Source organism: Cryptomeria japonica, chromosome 2, assembly GCF_030272615.1.
Source record: "Cryptomeria japonica chromosome 2, Sugi_1.0, whole genome shotgun sequence".
Classification (NCBI taxonomy): domain Eukaryota; kingdom Viridiplantae; phylum Streptophyta; class Pinopsida; order Cupressales; family Cupressaceae; genus Cryptomeria; species Cryptomeria japonica.
Genome location: NC_081406.1, coordinates 79,881,707 through 79,902,697, shown reverse-complemented (window position 1 = coordinate 79,902,697; position 20,991 = coordinate 79,881,707). Strand labels below are relative to the sequence as shown.

Below are 20,991 nucleotides of genomic sequence, written 5' to 3'. Positions count from 1 at the left end.
AATAACATTATTTACATAAAATCACACAAAACAAGACAAAAAGACAATTTTTTATATTACAATGCCTTGAGTAGTAAAAAATACAAGTCATGTACATATATCCAAATAAGATTGATATTACAATTTTTTACATTTACATTTAATCCAATGAACCATCTGGATCTGCTCTACTCTTTATCGTGTCTAGTATGGCCTCATGGTTAGACTCACGAACCTTCTATAGGTTCTTGTTTAGTGGTCTACCCCCATATCTGATCAAATGAACATTTGATGCTACAACAAGGTTAGAATAATGAAGAATCTTCCCATGTGTCTCGAAGTCCTCGAACAACCACAAGTTAGACTTTTTCACTGGGTACCTTCTAAGCCATGTACCAGTAACAACTATTGATCCTGTGGGGTACTTAATATTTTCTCCATTTACCACAGGGCCATCCAATTTCTTTTTTGCGTCCACACAACGACACAGGTAATAATATGTTCCTTCTTCATTGTCTTCAGCTACAATTACTGCATAAACATGCCCTGCAATGATAAAGTGAGAAGAATTTAGCAAACAAATAAGGTAAAATATTAAAGTACAAAAAATTGCATGTGGATAATTTACCTGGTTGGACTAAATCTGACACATGGTCAAAGTCAATTGATGCTTCCATCTGTGTGAGTTGTAGTGCACTCGGAGGTCGGTATGTCTCAAGTGGGATTAGAGGCCTCATACACCATTCGTCCACCCACTCCTTTGACTCACACTCATTATAGGCACCATCTCTACATGAAGAACAATAACATGCCATACGCTGCATATGGATAGTCCATGAACCTGCATTAGAGCTTTTGAAAGAGTGTAGCTCACTCGATCCTGTCAATGTACAACAATCTTCTAATTTTGCAATGTTAGTATCATCTACCAACCAAAACAATCTGTGTATTGAAGACTTACCTTGATTACCTGGACCAATTGTACCATTGCACCACTGAACAATTGATTTTGCATCTTTCAAGTTTGCATTCCCTTTGTACTTTAACTCTTCTCGTGCTAAAGCTCTTTTAATACATGCTCCTGCACCATCATGCTCTCCTTTTCCATGCCCAACCTCAGAGAAATTCCACATATGTTGAATAGCAGTGAACTTAAATGCATCCTAATCAACCAATAAAACATCTGAGAGTTCTTAAATTGCGATGCACAATTATCTGACCATATGATATGTTGACGGAATGATATGCCTCGGCTAGCCAAATCATCATAAAATATCTGAAAACAACCTTGCACAAACTTTGTAGAGTGTGAGCGATCACCACTGATGTAAAAATGATACTCCCTCAATATCTTCCTATCCTCTTCCATACTATCATGTGCATGAATGAATGCTATATGCACAAATATAGCAACTTGTGTGGAGTTGTAATATTGTGATTTCACCTCATTCTACGGTTGTAGTGTGTAGTTCTCTGCAAAGTCAACAATTGAAACGATTGTATGAAGTGGAAATGTTTCCTTGCATAACTTAAATTGTGAGTCCAACCAACGAGCTCGATGGTTATGCCTTGCATACTCGTACACTATATTCTCATGAAAGATGCCCATAAACTGATACACTGGAATCTTCTCACTAACCAATTCACACCTTTTTGCTTCTTTTTCATCTTTTAGCATGTAGGCCACTGTCTTATATTTTCCAAATTCTACTAATTCATTACCAATTTCTTGTCCAATATCCATATGTTGACAAATTTTTAAATGTCACAATCCACCACACTCAACACATGTGCCATCCAAGCAACACTTATTGTAATATACTTGACCATCTACTCTTTCACATAAGATGCTAGATATGAATTCCCTTGAAGATGTCGGTGGACCATTTATGTTGTATTCTTGCAAAACATTGTTAGCATGCAAATCTATACATATGTGTTGATAAACATCATAATGGTTAGAAAATTCAATACGCACTCTACAACAACAAGTTGTGCATTTGTAAATTATTTTGACATAAAAAGGCTTTACCATTTCAAAGAATCTTTGACTAATTTTTATTTGAGGATACATATGTTGAAACTTGGCAAAAAAATGTGTTTGAGTCATATCCAAAAAATGTTTCGGATGTGGATCACATATTTTACTACCAATCCTCCTTCTTACAACATCTCTTTGATTTGGAGAGACCCTTGTGTTATTCTTCCAAAAATCTTCAATTAGGGATCTCAAGGCTTCAACAATTGCTTTATCTTTCCGCGGTAATCTACTAGAAAATGCCCATAACTCATTGTTATATGGATCCTCTGCTCTTTGTCACCTTCCCATAGCTGTCATTAGAGTTTGTCTACTGATCTTCAGTTGTTTACTTGTCTTTCTAAGGAGGCGAGCTTTCTTAGTTTGAGTGCTTACAATTGTTGATGTAATGACACATCGTGTGACATTATCTTCTTTTGTGTGTGAGTTAGAACCAACAGTATCATATGCATTCATCAGATTCTTCACAATAGATTTGTCGCTTGATTCAATCGATGTTCTTAGCCCAAGAATCTTCATTATGGGCCTAAATTTCAGATTTCTCATCATTTCAACAAATAGTTGACATCTTTCTGTCTCATTTAAAGGCTCAAAAAATATTTTCCATATCCGGTTAGCATGTCTTTGACAAGTACGCTTTGGAATCTTGTCAACCATTGGTTTCAAAACATTAGCATCAATATCAATAAAATACTTAGGCTTTCTATGCAAAACTCTAGGAGGTGTTCTCAAACTTTGAGTTACCTCAAGATTAGGAATGTCAACAACATTAGGGATAGGTAGCATACCTTCAACCGGAGATGAAAATGATGACATACCTTGAAATTGAGGTGTACAAGATGGTGTAGCTCCAATACTTGATGTCAGTCATGAAGTACTTGCAATGTCAAATGTCATAGAGGGAGTGCATTCAATATGAGATGTTGTAGACACCATCAGTGTGCCAATAAGAGATGGTGTGCCTTCAACTTGAGATGTAAGAGATGAGGTGCCTTCAACTTGAATTGTGGTAGACATGCTCTCAACCTCTGGATTCAATTGTCTCATTGCACGAAGGTTTTGCATCCATTGCCTTTGTGTGGCCAATTTTGTCTCTCTCTTAGATTGGATGGATATTTCATGTTCCTCTTCAATTGGCACCTCTTCTTCTATGGTATTTAATTTCCTTTGTTCACGAAGTTGCTTCATTCCTTCTCTTTTTTTTGCATTCTTAGCTTCACGCTCTTCCGGTGTTACATTTTTTGGTTGTTTCCTTGGCATGATGATGATTTCTACATGTACATGCACATAAAAGAGAATAAAGTGAAATTATGCATCTATGACTGTCCTAATTATGCATATATGACTGTCCTAATTATGCATATGTTAAAATGGATATATGAAATTGAAATTATTTCATGTATTCCTTTTTTAAATTATTTCATAAGATCTTAAAAAGTATGTATGAAATTTCAAATTTTATTTTAAACCACTAAACAAATAATTTTCCTATGCAACTTCCTTCAAATGCATTGTCAAATCTAATGTAAATCTAATAGGATTATAATAAATTTTGACTCACACTTTTATTCTAACATTTAAACAAAATAACACTTAATAAGTATTTGAATTCTAAAAACAAGAAAATATTACCTCAATTATTCAAATTTGATTAAAAAAACTATGTTCTTCCTCTTTGATGCTGCCAAATGAAAAAAAAGGTGGTGGAGAGCTAATGGAATGTATAAAATAACCTTGCATAAAATGTCAACACCATGCAAAAAGCATTTTTTTGTTTGATCATGCGCAGAAAGAAGACAAAATGAGAGAATGTGGGCTTGGATCACGGGTCAAGGGTCCCATATAACTATTTTTTAGTGCAACTCATTTGGCTAGCACCAAATGACTTCCATTGAAATTTTTTAACCTTGATAAATTTATACTCTATACCCTATAACCATTTTTTAGTGCAGCTCGCCATATTTGGCACTAGCCAAATGACTTCCATTGAAATTTTTTAACCTTTGATAAATTTCTAGTCTATACCCTATAATCTATACTCTATACCCTATAGTTTAATAGCCACAACCATAAAAATTAAACCATATGACCCTTTAGGACACAATATGGTGTCTTAGGACACAATATGGTGTCTTAGGACACAATATGGTGTCATTATGGGTCGTATGGTGTCGTAAGGGGTCATATGGTGTCCTATGACCCCTTAGGACACCATATGACCTCGTAGGACACAATATGGTGTCGTTATAGGTTGTATGGACACATAAGGGGTCATATGGTGTCCTATGGGGCCATAGGATACCATATGACCCCTTAGGTGTCGTTAGGGATCATATTGTGTCTTAACGGGTCATATGGTTTGTTATGACCCCTTAAGACACCATATGACCCCTTAGGACACAATATGGTGTCATTAGGTGTCGTATGGTGTTGTAAGGGGTCATATGGTATCCTATAACCCCTTAGGACACCATATGGTGTCGTTATGGGTCGTATGGTGTAGTAAGGGGTCATATGGTGTCCTATGACCCCTTAGGACACCATATGACCCCTTAGGACACAATACGGCACCGTTATGGGTTGTATGGTGTCCTAAGGGGTCATATGGTGTCTTATGACCCCTTAGGACACCATATGACCCCTTAGAACACAATATAGTGTCGTATGGTGTCCTAAGGGGTCATATGGTGTCCTATAACCCCTTAGGACATAATATGGTGTTGTTATGGGTTGTATGGACACATAAGGGGTCATATGGTGTCCTATGGGGCCATAGGAAACCATATGACCCCTTAGGTATCAATAGGGATCATATTGTGTATTAACGGGTCATATGGTGTGTTATGACCCCTTAAGACACCATATGACCCCTTAGGACACAATATAGTGTCGTTAGGTGTCGTATGGTGTCGTAAGGGGTCATATGGTATCCTGTGATCCCTTAGGACACCATTTGACCCCTTAGGACACAATATGGTGTTGTTATGGCCTGTATGGTGTCGTAAGGGGTCATATGGTGTCTTATGAATCCTTAGGACACCATATGCTCCTTAGGACACAATACGGTGTCGTTGAGGGTCGTATGGTGTCCTAAGGGGTCATATGGTGTCTTATGACCCCTTAGGACACCATATGACCCCTTAGGACACAATATGGTGTCGTTAGGTGTCATATGGTGTCGTAAGGGGTCATATGGTATCCTATGACCCTTTAGGACACCATATGACCCCTTAGGACACAATATGGTGTCGTTATGGGTTGTATGGTGTCGTAAGGGGTCATATGGTGTCCTATGACCCATTAGGACACCATATGACCCCTTAGGAAACAATACGGTGTTGTTATGGGTCGTATGGTGTCCTTAGGGGTCATATGGTGTCTTATGACCCCTTAGAACACCATATGACCCTTTAGGACATAATATGGTGTCGTTATGGGTCGTATGGTGTCCTAAGGGGTCATATGGTGTCCTATGACCCCTTACGACACAATATGGTGTCATTATGGGTTGTATGGACACCTAAGGTGTCATATGGTGTCCTATGGGGCCATAGGACACCAAATGACCCCTTAGGTGTCGTTAGGGATTATATTGTGTCTTAACGGGTCATATGATGTCTTATGACCCCTTAAGACACCATATGACCCCTTAGGACAAAATATGGTGTCGTTAGGTGTCGTATGGTGTTGTAAGGGGTCATATGGTATCGTATGACCCCTTAGGACACAATATGGTGTCGTTATGGGTCGATGGTGTCGTAAGGGGTCATATGGTGTCCTATGACCCCTTAGAACACCATATGACCCTTTAGGACACAATAAGGTGTCGTTATTGGTCGTATGGTGTCCTAAGGGGTCATATGGTGTCTTATGACCCCTTAGGACACCATATGGTGTCGTTATGGGTCGTATGGTGTCGTAAGGGGTCATATGGTGTCCTATGACCCCTTAGGACACCATATGAACCATTAGGACATAATATGGTGTCATTATGGGTCGTATGGACACCTAAGGGGTTATATGGTTTCCTATGGGGCCATAGGACACCATATGACCCCTTAGGTGTCGTTAGGGATCATATTGTGTCTTAACGGGTCATATGGTGTGTTATGACCCCTTAAGACACCATATGAACCCTTAGGACACAATATGGTGTCATTATGGGTCGTATGGTGTCGTAAGGGGTCATATGGTGTCCTATGACCCCTTAGGACACCATATGACCCATTAGGACACAATATGGTGTCGTAAGGGGTCATATGGTGTCCTATGACCCCTTAGGACACCATATGACCCCTTAGGACACAATACGATGTCGTTATGGGTTGTATGGTGTCCTAAGGGGTTATATGGTGTCTTATGACCCCTTAGGACACAATATGGTGTCATTATGGGTCATATGGTGTCATAAGGGGTCAAATGGTGTCCTATAACCCTTTAGGACACCATATGACCCCTTAGGCCACAATATGGTGTCGTTATGGGTCGTATGGACACCTAAAGGGTCATATGGTGTCCTATGGGGCCATAGGACACCATATGACCCTTTAGGTGTTGTTAGGGATCATATTGTGTCTTAACAGGTCATATGGTGTGTTATGACCCCTTAAAACACCATATGACCCCTTATGACACAATATGGTATCGTTAGGTGTCATATGGTGTCGTAAGGGTTCATATGGTGTCCTATGACCCCTTAGGACACCATATGACCCCTTAGGACATAATATGGTGTCGTTATGGGTCGTATGGTGTCTTAAGGGGTCATATGGTGTCCTATGACCCCTTAGGACACCATATGACCCGTTAGGACACAATACAATGTCGTTATGGGTCGTATGGTGTCCTAAGGGGTCATATGGTGTCTTATGACCCCTTAGGACACCATATGACCCCTTAGGACATAATATGGTGTCGTTATGGGATGTATGGACACCTAAGGGGTCATATGGTGTCCTATGGGGCCATAGGACACCATATGACCCCTTAGGACACAATACAGTGTCATTATGGGTCGTATGGTGTCCTAAGGGGTCTTATGGTGTCTTATGACCCCTTAGGACACCATATAACCCTTTAGGACACAATATGGTGTCGTTATGGGTCTTATGGTGTCCTAAGGGGTCATATGGTGTCCTATGACCCCTTAGGACACAATATGGTGTCTTTATGGGTCATATGGACACCTAAGGGGTCATATGGTGTCCTATGGGGCCATAGGACACCATATGATCCCTTAGGTGTCGTTAGGGATCATATTGTGTCTTAACGGGTCATATGGTGTGTTATGACCCCTTAAGACACCATATGACCCCTTAGGACACAATATGGTGTCGTTAGGTGTTGTATGGTGTTGTAAGGGGTCATATGGTATCCTATGACCCCTTAGGACACCATATAACCCCTTAGGACACAATATGGTGTCGTTATTGGTCGTAAGGTGTCGTAAGGGGTCATATGGTGTCCTATGACCCCTTAGGATACCATATGACCCCTTAGGACACAATACAGTGTCGTATGGTGTCCTAAGGGGTCATATGGTGTCTTATGACCCCTTAGGACACCATATGACCCCTTAGGACACAATATGGTGTTGTAAGGGGTCATATGGTATCCTTCGACCCCTTAGGACACCATATGACCCCTTAGGACACAATATGGTGTCATTATGAGTCATATGGTGTTGTAAGGGGTCATATGGTGTCCTATGACCCCTTAGGACACCATATGATCCCTTAGGACACAATATGGTGTCATTATGGGTCGTATGGTCTCCTAAGGGGTCATATGGTGTCTTAAGACCCCTTAGGACACCATATGCCCCCATCGGACACAATATGGTGTCGTTATGGGTCGTATGGTATCCTAAGGGGTCATATGGTGTCCTATGACCCCTTAGGACATAATATGGTGTTGTTATGGGTCGTATGGACACCTAAGGGGTCATATGGTGTCCTATGGGGCCATAGGACACCATATGAACCCTTAGGTGTCGTTAGGGATCATATTGTGTCTTAATGGGTCATATGGTATGTTATGACCCCTTAAGACACCATATGAACCCTTAGGACACAATATGGTGTCGTTAGGAGTCGTATGGTGTCGTAAGGGGTCATATGGTATCCTATGACCCCTTAGGACACAATATGGTGTCGTTATGGGTCGTATGATGTTGCCTGGGGTCATATGGTGTCCTATGACCCCTTAGAACACCATATGATGCCTTAAGACACAATACGGTGTCATTATGGGTCATATGGTGTCTTAAGGTGATCCCTTAGGACACCATATGACCCCTTAGGACACAATATGGTGTCGTTATGGGTCGTATGGTGTCGTAAGGGGTCATATGATGTCCTATGATGCTTTCGAACACCATATGACCCCTTAGGACACAATATGGTGTTGTTATGGGTCGTATGGACACCTAAGGGGTCATATGGTGTCTATGGGGCCATAGGACACCATATGACCCCTTAGGTGTCGTTAGGGATCAAATTGTGTCTTAACGGTTCATATGGTGTGTTATGACCCCTTAAGACACCATATGACCCCTTAGGACACAATATGGTGTCGTTAGGTGTCGTAAGGGGTCATATGGTGTCCTATGACCCCTTAGGAAACCATATGACCCCTTAGGATACAATATTGTGTCATTATGGGTCGTATGGTGTCGTAAGGGGTCATATGGTGTCCTATGACCCTTTATGACAGAATGCGATGTCGTTATGGCTTGTATGGTGTCCTAAGGGGTCATATGGTGTCTTATGACCTCTTAGGACACCATATGACCCCTTAGGACATAATATGGTGTTGTTATGGGTCGTATGGACACCTAAGGGGTCATATGGTGTCCTATGGGGCCATAGGACACCATATGACCCCTTAGGTGTCAATATGGTGTCGTTATGGGTCGTATGGACACCTAAGGGGTCATATGGTGTCTTATGGGGCCATAGGACACCATATGACCCCTTAGGTGTTGTTAGGGATCATATTGTGTCTTAACGGGTCATATGGTGTCTTATGACCCCTTAGGACACCATATGACCCCTTAGGACACAATATGGTGTCGTATGGTGTCGTAAGGGGTCATATGGTATCCTATGACCCCTTAGGACACCATATGACCTCTTAGGACACAATATGGTATCGTTATGGGTCGTATGGTGTCCTAAGGGGTCATATTGTGTCCTATGACCCCTTAGGACACAATATGATGTCGTTATGGGTCGTATGGATAGCTAAGGGGTCATATAGTGTCCTATGGGGACATAGGATACTATATGACCCCTTAGGTGTCGTTAGGGATCATATTATGTCTTAACGGGTCATATGGTGTGTTATGACCCCTTAAGACACCATATGACCCCTTAGGACACAATATGGTGTCGTTACGGGTCGTATGGTGTCGTAAGGGGTAATATGGTTTCCTATGACCCCTTAGGACACAATATGGCGTCATTATGGGTTGTATGGTGTCCTAAGGGGTCGTTGTTTGGTGTTGGGCCTGATCAGTCTCCAAGTGGGAGATTGTTGAAATGTGGCGACTGCTTAGAAAAGTACTGTACACTCAGCACGTATCCTTGCCGGGGTCTGGGGCCGGGTCAGGCCCCAGGCAGGGATTCAGGGGCGGCAGCCCTCGAGAAAAGTGGGGGTTTGGGGGTGGGAGCCCCTGAGAAATTTTTTTTTGGAGGTATTTTTTGTTGATGAAAATTGACATTGTAATAAAACCCTAAAAAGGCCGACTTTGATTGATGCCCTAAAAATGCATGTTATAAGTAGCTGGGATGTTTAAGGCATTGTAAGGTTGATGTACTATTTTTTCTGGATAATAAGAAATATTGGACGGTTGTGTATGGTGGACGTAACCCATTCTGGGTGAACCACGTTAAATCTTTATGTTATCTTTGTCCTGTTTTATTTCTTTATCATTTGTATTTAAATCTGCATATAATTGTTAGTTCATATTTGCTTCGGATCTGCTTGAAACCTTAACAATTGGTATCAGAGCGAGGTATTCTGTAAATTGGCAGGACTCTCAGATTTGAGTGGGAGTAATGGAGGATTCCAAATTCAAGGTCGAAAAGTTTAACGGCCAGAATTATCAGTTATGGAAAATGCAGATGGAGGATTACCTGTATCAAAAGGATTTGTGGTGACCATTGGAAGGAAAGGCAAAGAAACAGACCATAATGTCAGATGAAGAGTGGGACATTTTAGATAGAAAGGCACTGGGATCCATTCGATTGTGCCTTGCACCGTTTGTAGCATTCAATATAATAGAAGCAAAAATGACTATAGATTTGATGGCAACATTGGCTAAGTTGTAACCCTCGACTTTGAATAAGGTATTTCTTATGAAGCGTTTGCTTAATTTGAAAATGAGTGAGGGAGGATCTGTAGTGAAGCACTTAAATGAATTTAATACAATTACCAGTCAATTGTCTTCGGTAAAAATTACCTTTGCAGAAGAGGTTAGGGATCTCTTGATTTTATGTTCTTTGCCAGAAAGCTGGAATAGCTTGGTTATGACTGTAAGTAACTCTGTCTCTAGTAAAAATACTTTGGTATTTGATGATATTGTTGGTGTTATCCTAAGCGAGGAAATGCAAAGGAAAAGCACAGGTGAGACTCCAACATCATCGGGTAGTGTTTTGAATGTGGAGAACAGAGGAAGATCAAAGGAAAGAGGAAAAGGCCTTTGGAATGAGAAGTCATGAGGGAAGTCAAAGAAAGGACGCTCTCAATCTAGAGGAAAGAAAGATTGCTGGTACTGCGGAAAGCCTAGTCATCTAAAGAAAGACTGTTGGTCTCGGAAAAACAAAGAAGGAGACAAAAATGAAAATGACAATAAGGAAGCTAATATTGCAAGTAATATTTTACAAGATGCTTTAATCTTATGTTTGGATAATGTTAATGATTCTTGGGTAATAGATTCTGGGGCTTCATTTCATGCTACACCCCATAGAAAATATTTTCTAGATTATGTTCAAGGTGATTTTGGACAGGTATATTTGGGTGATGATGAGCCCTGTCAAATTGTTGGAAAAGGAAAGATAAAGATCAAGTTGCAGAATGGAAATGACTGGTTTCTGCAGGAGGTAAGACATGTTCCTAATTTAAGAAGAAATTTAATTTCTGCAGGGCAACTAGGTAGTGAAGGTTGCATAGTTACCCTCTCAGATAGTTTGTGGAAGGTCGCTAAAGGATCATTAGTAATAGCTAAAGGTGCAAAGGTAGGCACATTATATCTGTGTATAGGTAACACTTACTCTACCCTAGCTGCTACAGATAAAGTTACTGCAGGGACAACAACAATAAATGTTGCAAGAACAGATTTGATAATGTGGCACCATAGGCTTGGGCACATGAGTGAGAAAGGGATGAAAACCCTTCACTCCAAAAATCTATTGCCAGGACTAAAGAAGATTGATTTAGAGTTCTGTGAAAACTGTGTTTATGGTAAATAGAAAAGAGTCAGATTTCTCAAGGTTGGGAAAGAGAAGAAGAGTGAGAAGTTAGAGGTTGTACATTCAGATGTATGGGGATCGGCTTAGGTATCATCTCTTGGTGGCTCTTGTTATTATGTTATTTTTATTGATGACTCAACCAGAAAAACATGGGTATATTTCCTAAAACAAAAATCAGATGTTTTTGAAACTTTTAAGAAATGGAAAGCTTTGGTTGAGAATGAGACAAGAAAAAAGTTGAAGTGTCTCAGATCGGATAATGGAGGTGAGTATTGCAGCAAAGCATTTGAGGATTACTACTCCTTAAATGGGATTGGAAAGCAGAAGACAGTTCCAGGAACTCCACAAGAAAATGGTGTGTCAGAGAGAATGAATAGGACTATCATGGAACGCACGAGGAGCATGAGATTGCATGCTGGATTGCCCTTACATTTTTGGGCAGATGCTGTACATATTGCTGTCTATTTGATAAATAGAGGACCTTCAACCCCTTTGGATGGTGGTATTCCAGAGGAGACATGGGCTGGTAAAAAGGTAAATTATTCTTTTCTAAAAACTTTTGGTTGCGAAGCTTTTGTCCATGTTGATAAAGAAAACAAAACCAAGCTTGATGCTAAATCTCAGAAATGTACCTTCATTGGATATGGGATAGATGAATATGGCTATCGGTTATGAGATTTTGAAAATAAGAAAATAATTAGAAGTAGAGATGTTATATTCAATGAGAAGGTTATGTATAAAGAACAGATGCAAGAAAAGAAGCATGAACAGGACAAACAAGAATATGTGGTGTTGGATGAGATTCCTGAAAATGAAATGCCACAGGTACCTGATGCTCAATAACAACAGATTGTCCCACAAACTCCTGTAAGTGTTAGACGTTCTACGAGGACAAGTAGACCCCCTGAAAGATTTTCTCCTTCTTTGTATTCTATTTTATTAACGGATTCTGGTGAACCAGAAGAATATGAAGAAGCAATGCAGGTAGATGCCAAACAACAGTGGGAACTAGGCATGGAAGAGGAGATGGACTCCTTGATGAAAAATAAGACTTGGGACTTAGTCCCTTTACTTGTAGAAAAAAGAGCCTTGCCTAACAAATGGGTTTATCGGCTAAAGGAGGAAGAAGGAGGTCAAAAAAGATATAAGGCCAGACTTGTGGTAAAAGGTTTTGCACAGAAAAAGGGTATATATTATGATGAAATATTTTCTCTAGTTGTAAAAATGACTTCAATTAGAACTGTAGTTAGTCTTGTGGCTGCAGATGATTTACATCTTGAACAATTAGATGTCAAAACAACTTTTCTCCATGGAGATTTGGAGGAGGAAATTTACATGTTGCAACCACAGGGATATGAGGTCAAAGGTAAGGAGAACTTGGTGTGCAGGTTGAAGAAAAGTCTGTATGGCCTAAAGCAAGCACCCCGACAATGGTATTTAAAATTTGATAGTTTCATGGCTGAACACGGTTATCATAGATGTCATTCTGATCATTGTGTATATTTTAAGAGATTTGATAATGGCAGTCATATTATCCTGTTGCTTTATGTTGATAACATGCTTGTTGCTGGGTCTAACATGCAACATATAAATGATCTTAAACAAAAATTAGCCAAGTCATTTGCTATGAAGGATTTGGGTGCAGCTAAGCAAATTCTCGATATGAGGATTACACGAGACAGGAAAAATAGAACCTTGAATTTGTCCCAAAGCAAATATATAAAGAAGGTGTTGAAAAGATTTAACACGCAGGATGCAAAAGCAGTTAGTACACCTTTGGCTAGTCATTTCAAATTGACTAAGGAGATGTGCCCAAAGGCACAGGAAGAGGTTAATAAAATGTCCAACATCCCGTATTCATCAGCTGTTGGCAGTTTGATGTATGCAATGGTATGCACAAGGCCAGATATTGCACATGCAGTGGGAGTTGTGAGCAGGTTTATGAGTAATCCGAGTATGGAACATTGGAATGCTGTGAAATGGATTCTTCAGTATTTGAAAGGAACTACTACGAAGGCATTATGTTTCAAAGGATCTAATGTTGCTCTGAGTGGATTTGTTGACTCTGATCTGGCGGGTGATATTGATTCATGGAGGAGTACTACAGGGTATGTTTTTACTATAGGGGGAACTCTAGTCAGTTGGGTTTCTAGGCTGCAAAAGGTTGTTGCACTTTCAACCACTGAAGCTGAGTATGTTGCTGCTACAGAAGCAGGCAAAGAGATGATTTGGTTACAATGTTTTTTGGAGGGATTGGGTCAGACACAGGAGGATCGCCCATTGTATACTGATAGCCAGAGTGCCATTCATCTTGCGAAGAACTCTGCTTTTCATTCAAGGACAAAGCACATTCAGCTCAGGTACCACTTCATCCAGACTGTTTTGGAGGAGGGTCAGTTATGGCTTGAGAAAATTCACACAAGTGAGAATCCTGCCGATATGTTCATGAAGGCAGTTCCACAGGAGAAGCTGTTTTCTTCATCAGTTTCTGTTGGTCTTCTTGATTGATAATTGTGGAAATTATACCAGTCGAGTCCTAGTGTGTTATCCAGTAGATGCTACATGTACAGTGGTGTCGTGTAGTATCAGTCTCCAAGTGGGAGATTGTTGAAATGTGGCGACTGATCAAAAAAGTACTGTACACTCAGCACGTATCCTCGTCGGGGTCCGGGGCCGGGTCGGGCCCCGGGCAGGGGTTCATTTATATTTGCTTTGGATCTGCTTGAAACCCTAACAATTGGTATCAGAGCTGCATGTATAGTGGTGTCGTGTAGTATCAGTCTCCAAGTGGGAGATTGTTTGGTGTGGAGCCTGATTAGTCTCCAAGTGGGGGATTGTTGAAATGTGGCGACTGATAAGAAAAGTACTATACACTTAGCACGTATCCTCGCCGGGGTTCGGGGGCGGCAGCCCCCGAGAAAAGTGGGGGTTTGGGAGCGGGAGCCCCTGAGAAATTTTTTTTTGGAGGTATTTTTTGTTGATGAAAACCGACATTGTAATAAAACCCTAAAAAGGCCGACTTTGATTGTTGCCCTAAAAACGCATGTTATAAGTAGCTGGGATGCTTAAGGCATTGTAAGGTTGATGTACTATTTTTGCTGGATAATAAGAAAGATTGGACGGCTGTGTATGGTGGACGTAACCCATTATGGGTGAACCACGTTAAATCTCTGTGTTATCTTTGTCCTATTTTATTCCTTTATCATTTGTATTTAAATCTGCATATAATTGTTAGTTCATATTTGCTTCGGATCTGCTTGAAACCCTAACAGTCATATGGTTTCCTAAGGGGTCGTAGGACACCATATAACCCCTTAGGACACAATATGACCCCTAACGACACCTAAGAGGTCATATGGTGTCCTATGACCCATTAAGACATGATATGGCGTCGTTATGGGTTGTATGGTGTCCTATGGGGTCATATGGTGTCCTATGACCACTTAGGACAAAATATGGTGTCGTTATGGGTCCTATGGTAACCTAAGAGGTCATATGGTGTCCTATGATCCCTTAGAACACCATATGACCCCTTAGGTGTCGTTAGGGGTCATATTGTGTCCTAAGGGGTGATATGGTGTCCTATGACCCCTTAGGACCTAGAGAGAGGAGGGAGTGAGGAAGAAACCAAGGGAAAGAGGTGAGAGAGGGAATTAGATGGGTGTAAGGATGAAGAGGGAGATAGCTCGAGGGATAGGAGAATAAGGGAATTGTGAGAGCTAGAGAGGGGAGGGAAAAAGAAGAGTATGTATCTATTCCACATTTGGTGCACACCAAATAAGGAGAGTGTCAAATGTGTGCATAGAAACCCCCATCTCACCTCTCCCTTCTTTATCTCCCTTCCCTCGTAGTTCCATCTCTCTCTATGAACTAGATCTCATATTCTCTCTCTCCCCTTACCTCTTCTCGGCCTCTTCATTCTTATAGATACATACTCTTCTTTGTCCCTCCCCTCTCTAGCTCTCACAATTCCCTTATTCTCCTATCCCTCGAGCTATCTCCCTCTTCATCCTTATTTGGCGCGCGCCAAATGGAATATCCATTCATCACATTTGGCGCACGCCAAATAGGGCGAGCACCATATTTGGTATGCGCCAAATGGCTCGCTTTGGGAAACACCAAACCTATGGTTTGGATTTTCCTTGGGCATCCAACCCAAAGGTTTGAATGACCATTTCAGGCTAGAGATGTGTTTTTATCAGAACATTGAAAATTTTGACATATTTTTGGTCGTGCTCTCCGTCAGGTTTGTACGTGTTTCAATGAAGTTAAAAAAAAATACCGTGGTAAACTTGAGCTCCCTCTTAGCTATCAAACAATGTAATTTATTTCAAATTTTGAATTCGTTAAGTCTTTCATCTATAATTTCTTTTGTTAGTGTGTCCGTTTTTTGTCAAAAACCAACATGCACTATTTTGGGTGTAGATTTTTACACGTTCATCAGATTTTGAAAAAAATTACATTTTTAGAATCTAGACTCCATTATACACATTTAAAAAAAAAAAAGTTTTGATTTTTGATTTGTTTTCAATGATTTTAGTGGGGAGCACACTCAAATTTCTGTTTTTCAGGATGTGTCCACTTCGAAAATTAGTAAAAAATCATATACTCATTAAAAAATTAGCTGAAAATTCTGGCATAAAGTACAAGGTGTTAGCTAATTTATCACCAATGCAATTTTAAAAATTCAAAGAAAAAGTTAACATTTTGGGGGGGCCACAACAGACGCTATGTTATGTTTTTTGCATAAAAATAGGACCACTTTTTGTGGCCCCCCTTTTTGAAGCCTTTAATCTGCACCTTTTTCAATTTTTTTTAGTAGTTTAGAAAGTAGACTCGAAGCACTCTGACTCTTGTTCTTGTTGCATCTTCAAATTTGGAGTGTAACTATCTTCAATTTGTCGTTGAAGTTCAGACTTTGCTGATTTCAGAAAAAAAGTGGCATTTTAAGACCCCCTTTTGGTACCACAACGTGGTGCATATACCCGACTTATGATGATAGAGTGATTAAAATTTGGTGGTGATATGTGTTTTATTGAGCTTAGGTGGCTGAGATACGCATAATGTCCTTTTTGGAGTGGTTTTGAACAATTTTCCCATACTATTTTTAGTAAGTGTTAGGGTGGACATCAAATTGGTTAGTTGATGGTGTTTCTATTTGGGAATGTTAGTGGATGCATTGGATGTTGATATTATGAGTCTTAATGTGGTCTAGTGTATTTAATTTAAATATTAAGTTATAAAATTAAATTAAATATTTAACTTTATTGTATTTTTTTTTTTATTTGACTATTTGGGCACCTAAAGTGAAATTAAAAGTGCAAATGTCAAATATTAAATAAAAGGACTTTATTGAGGTGAGTTCCAACTTTGGGGAGACATAAGGAGATTTTTTAATTAAATTAAAAACTAACCCTCTTGACTGTGGGTAGGCTTTTGGGAGCTTGTATTAGATAGGTTTGGAGCTCATTTACATATGTTGGGATATGATATTTTGAGAGCTGTTTTAGTTGGTTGAACTTGTTCATCCCATGGTTTTATGAGTAGCAAATTGATAGAGTAGGACTTGAGAGAGGTTTAGAAGTGAGATTGGGGAGGTATTTTGCAGATTGTGGACATATTTTCCATCTTCCTTGCTGGTTGTATTGTTTCCTACTAGTGATACAAGCTTGTTGGAGACGTGGAAGCTTGGTGAGAATGGATGCCTAGGGTTTGGTGCATAGTTTATGGTCTACATAGCATTGGATTTTGATTGTGAGCATATTAAAAGGCATTATAGAGTGTGGCATCTAGGGTTTGAATTTCTAGTTTGCTGGGTTCTTTGATATTCATAAAAAATAATTGTAAACAACAAATAGGCATGTTTGATATGATATTATAATACTATTTCTTCATTTGGGTATTTCAAAGTCTATTGATGTATTGAACTTCCATTCCATTGCTAGTTGTAGGTGCTTTGAAATATTGTATTTAAATGATTATTTTAGTTTTTTATTTATTGCAAATATATCTATTGTTAAACACAATTTCTACATATTCATATGCTTCTATAAAGCTCTTCAAAATTGAAAAAAACAAAATATAAACAAGGGTGTATATTTCAATAACACCATGTATCACTAGCCCTACAACATACATGGAATGACTAAGACGATAATGAACCACAACTTTTTTAAAGGAGAAGTGAGAAGGAGCCAAAAATTCATGTGGGTCAAACATGATCTCATAGCCTAGCAAACGACGAAAAAGTAAGAGAAAAAGAAGAGAAAGTTGAATCTACAAAGGAAAAAAAAATCACATCCAAGGTTGAACAACACTATGTATGTCCAGCCCTACAACATAGATTGACAATATTTGTTGGTCAAAAAAGTCATCATTGATCTCTCCTTCCTCCAATCTAATGCTCTAATTTTTTTATTTTTTATTTTTTAGTAGGCATAAACGCTATGAACTGGGGAGGTCACAAATGGGGAAGCTCATCCCCAATATAATTAATCAACAATAACACCCTAGTGGGGTTTGAACCTTGATGACAAGAACACCAATACTACAACTTAACAATCACACCATGCCAACAACAACAAATGCTCTAATTTTTATTAAGATCAATCTATTTTATGTTATTTATTTTAATTTCTAAATTTATATTTATTTTAATTAATAAACATTCTAAATTTTAAATCCTTGTCTGCGCATGTCTTTGTTCAAGGTCTTCAGGAAGAAGGTTGCATAAAGCTTTTCAAAATCCATTGTTTGTTTTCCTTTTCCTCGACTGGTGTGTTTTTAGTTCAAGGTTTTTTGTCTGGAAGTTGGTTTGGGGTGCTATCACCCCTCTATTCTGATTATGTGATTTTGGTGTGGGCCTGTGTCCCACTGGTTGAGTGCTTTGGTCAAAAGCCTCCTTTCAAAAAAGGGTTTGTCCTTTTTTTGGTCTTGTGATCTTGGTGATCTCATTGCTTGTGAGTTCCTCACTTTGTGCGCATATGTGACAATTATATAATGGTTCAGACCTATCCTGCTTAATCAATTAGAACATTCTAATTAAATCACAACACTTATAAAATAAAATAAAATAATAAATTATACTATATAATATACAATCATAATTAAAAAATAAATATTAATCAGTTACATAACCATTTCTATTGATAAAAAATATTACAGCACAAATTTTGGAAGTATGTTTTAATGCAAATCCTAACCCTTTCAATTGAAACTTGAACTTTACCGGTTAGGCCATCTCACAATTATACTAAATCTGGCTAAACACAACCCCCAACCGGTAGAACATTTGTCAGTCAAAGAAATAGATAGCTAACTCTTACCAAAAAAGAACTGGATGCAGTCCAATCTAATCCTTTCTAAAGATATTTCTTTAAGATAAATGAAAAGCAATAAACCTCCATATAAAATATTACAAATCTGATACTGGGCAGCACAAATAGGGATAAGCCTTACACTGCATCGTCACTCAGTTGTACTTTTCTTTTATCCAAGTCATGTGACTGATCATGTTCCAACAGCCTCGAGTACTCTTGAAAAATAGTTTGTAGCTCCTCACTATCGAAGCCCTTATATTCATCATCATTGTAGCATTGCTGCATACAGCTAATAATAGATTGTTGGGAATGAAATCCATCTTCCACAGTTGAGGAGGAGCTATGATTCATATCATAACAGGTACTTGAATCTGGTGAGCAGTCTTCCAAATTCTGATTTACAGCAATTGTTGGGTCCTTCAACATATCTCCCATGGCAGTACTGTTCTTCTTGTCCTCAGAAACATTCTTGGGAGTTCGAGGAAATGGTTTGAGCCTATTTGGCATGGGAGGATGAAGAAGTTGCTCCTGCATTGATGTACTAACTCTCTCATTTTTAGAATTGGATGATGGTAATTCTTTCCTTTTATTAACTGTTATGGTGGATGGACAACCAGTAACTGTAACTGCTTGATGGATGTTTTGGCCAGTGGGATTGATATTATTGTGAAGAGGTTTGTGAGTATGCGGATCGGTGCCTGCCATTCTTAGCTTTTTAGTAAGATGGGTATTCCAGTAGTTTTTTATTTCATTATCTGTTCTCCCAGGCAACCGCCCTGCAATCAGTGACCACCTGTAACAAGTGTAACAGCACTGAATCAATCTATAATTACCATATCAATCACTAATACTTACGATTGAAGAAGAGGGCAAGTTATGATTATGAATCAGTGATAATAACCGTTCTCTACAAAAGAAAATCACATATGTAAAAGTCATATTTGATACCTATTTCCAAGTAGGCGGTGGAGGCGAATGATGAGATCTTCTTCATCAGCAGAGATGTTTCCTCGTTTTATAGTGGGTCTCAAGTAGTTCAGCCATCGCAACCTGCAACTCTTCCCACACCGCCTGAGGCCTGTTTATCATGAAAATGATTGAAACAAAACTGAATTATATGTCAAAAGGATACATGACATTTAGTGCTTACAATGATAACAATCAATGTAAAATCTTTAAAAACTATATATTGCTGTTGTAGTTATTTTTCTATTACACCCATCCCTATCTTAAGCCTATCCACCCTAAAATTGTTTGACCAGCTCAATCAAAAAGTTAGAAGTTAGCTACTAGATAGACTTGAGATGCAAAAGAAAAATGAAAGACCCACGATTAAAGTTTTGAGGATATGTTTTCAATGCTGCAAATTTGGTAGATGGGCTGACAGAAACAACTGCCTAAGTGTTTTTTCAACTACAAACTATTTACTTCTTTCTTTTATGATAAGTTCAGCAATTCAACTTGAAATGCTGGAATCAACATCACATACCCATTTGGGTTTAGAAGCTTATTTCTTAAGATTCATACAGTAATACTACTCCAAATGTACTTGACTGAGCTTAGACTCCAATGTTAGCAAGTTAAAAACATATGAGATCACATCAGACGCCTTACTTCAATACAACAAGGACTAGCTTAAAAATCTCTCTAATCAATCCATTTCATACAACTGATATGGATTGATGGGGCACTACTCATTTAAATCAATCCATTTCATAAAACTGATATGGATTGATGGCACGGTACTCAATTCAATGAATATCTTTTGCTAAACTAATGAAACATAAGAAGAAAGAATTCAAAAACAGAAAGATCACCTGCTTTTGGTCCGAGATTTCGCCAGTCACCTTCACCATGAGATGCAATGTAGTTGGTCAGGAGATTGTCCTCTTGAGGAGTCCATGGTCCTGTTTGCAACCCAACTTTCAAACAGCATGGAGATCGACCCATTTTCTGTTGGTTGAACTTTATCAAGACAGTGATGTAGCTATGCGACAAATTGAAACTGAAACAAACAAAACACTCTTTGGCAGCTTATTGCACTAGAGGGCCACTGTTTAGAGCGAATCTTGTCTTTGCTCTAAACAATGCATGACATCCACATATATATATCTTAAAGTAGAAGATCCACTTGCACTTATGTCTCCTTACCTTTTCCTTGTTTAGCCCTAGAAAAGGCATT

General features: G+C 39.1%; 1 protein-coding gene across 1 annotated transcript in view; it reads right to left on the bottom strand.

Annotated features, from left to right (window-relative positions):
- Nucleotides 1-20,759, bottom strand: part of LOC131078874 (transcription factor MYB28-like) — a 54,440-nt gene extending 33,681 nt beyond the window's left edge. The window contains exons 1-4 of the mRNA XM_058016701.2: nt 20,627-20,759; nt 19,758-19,887; nt 19,519-19,602; nt 16,905-16,942 (exon numbers count right to left, since the gene is read on the bottom strand). Coding sequence (XP_057872684.2) covers nt 16,905-16,942; nt 19,519-19,602; nt 19,758-19,887; nt 20,627-20,759 — 385 coding nt within the window. The remainder of the gene's footprint in view (nt 1-16,904; nt 16,943-19,518; nt 19,603-19,757; nt 19,888-20,626) is intronic.
- Between the last annotated feature and the right edge of the window lie 232 nt (nt 20,760-20,991).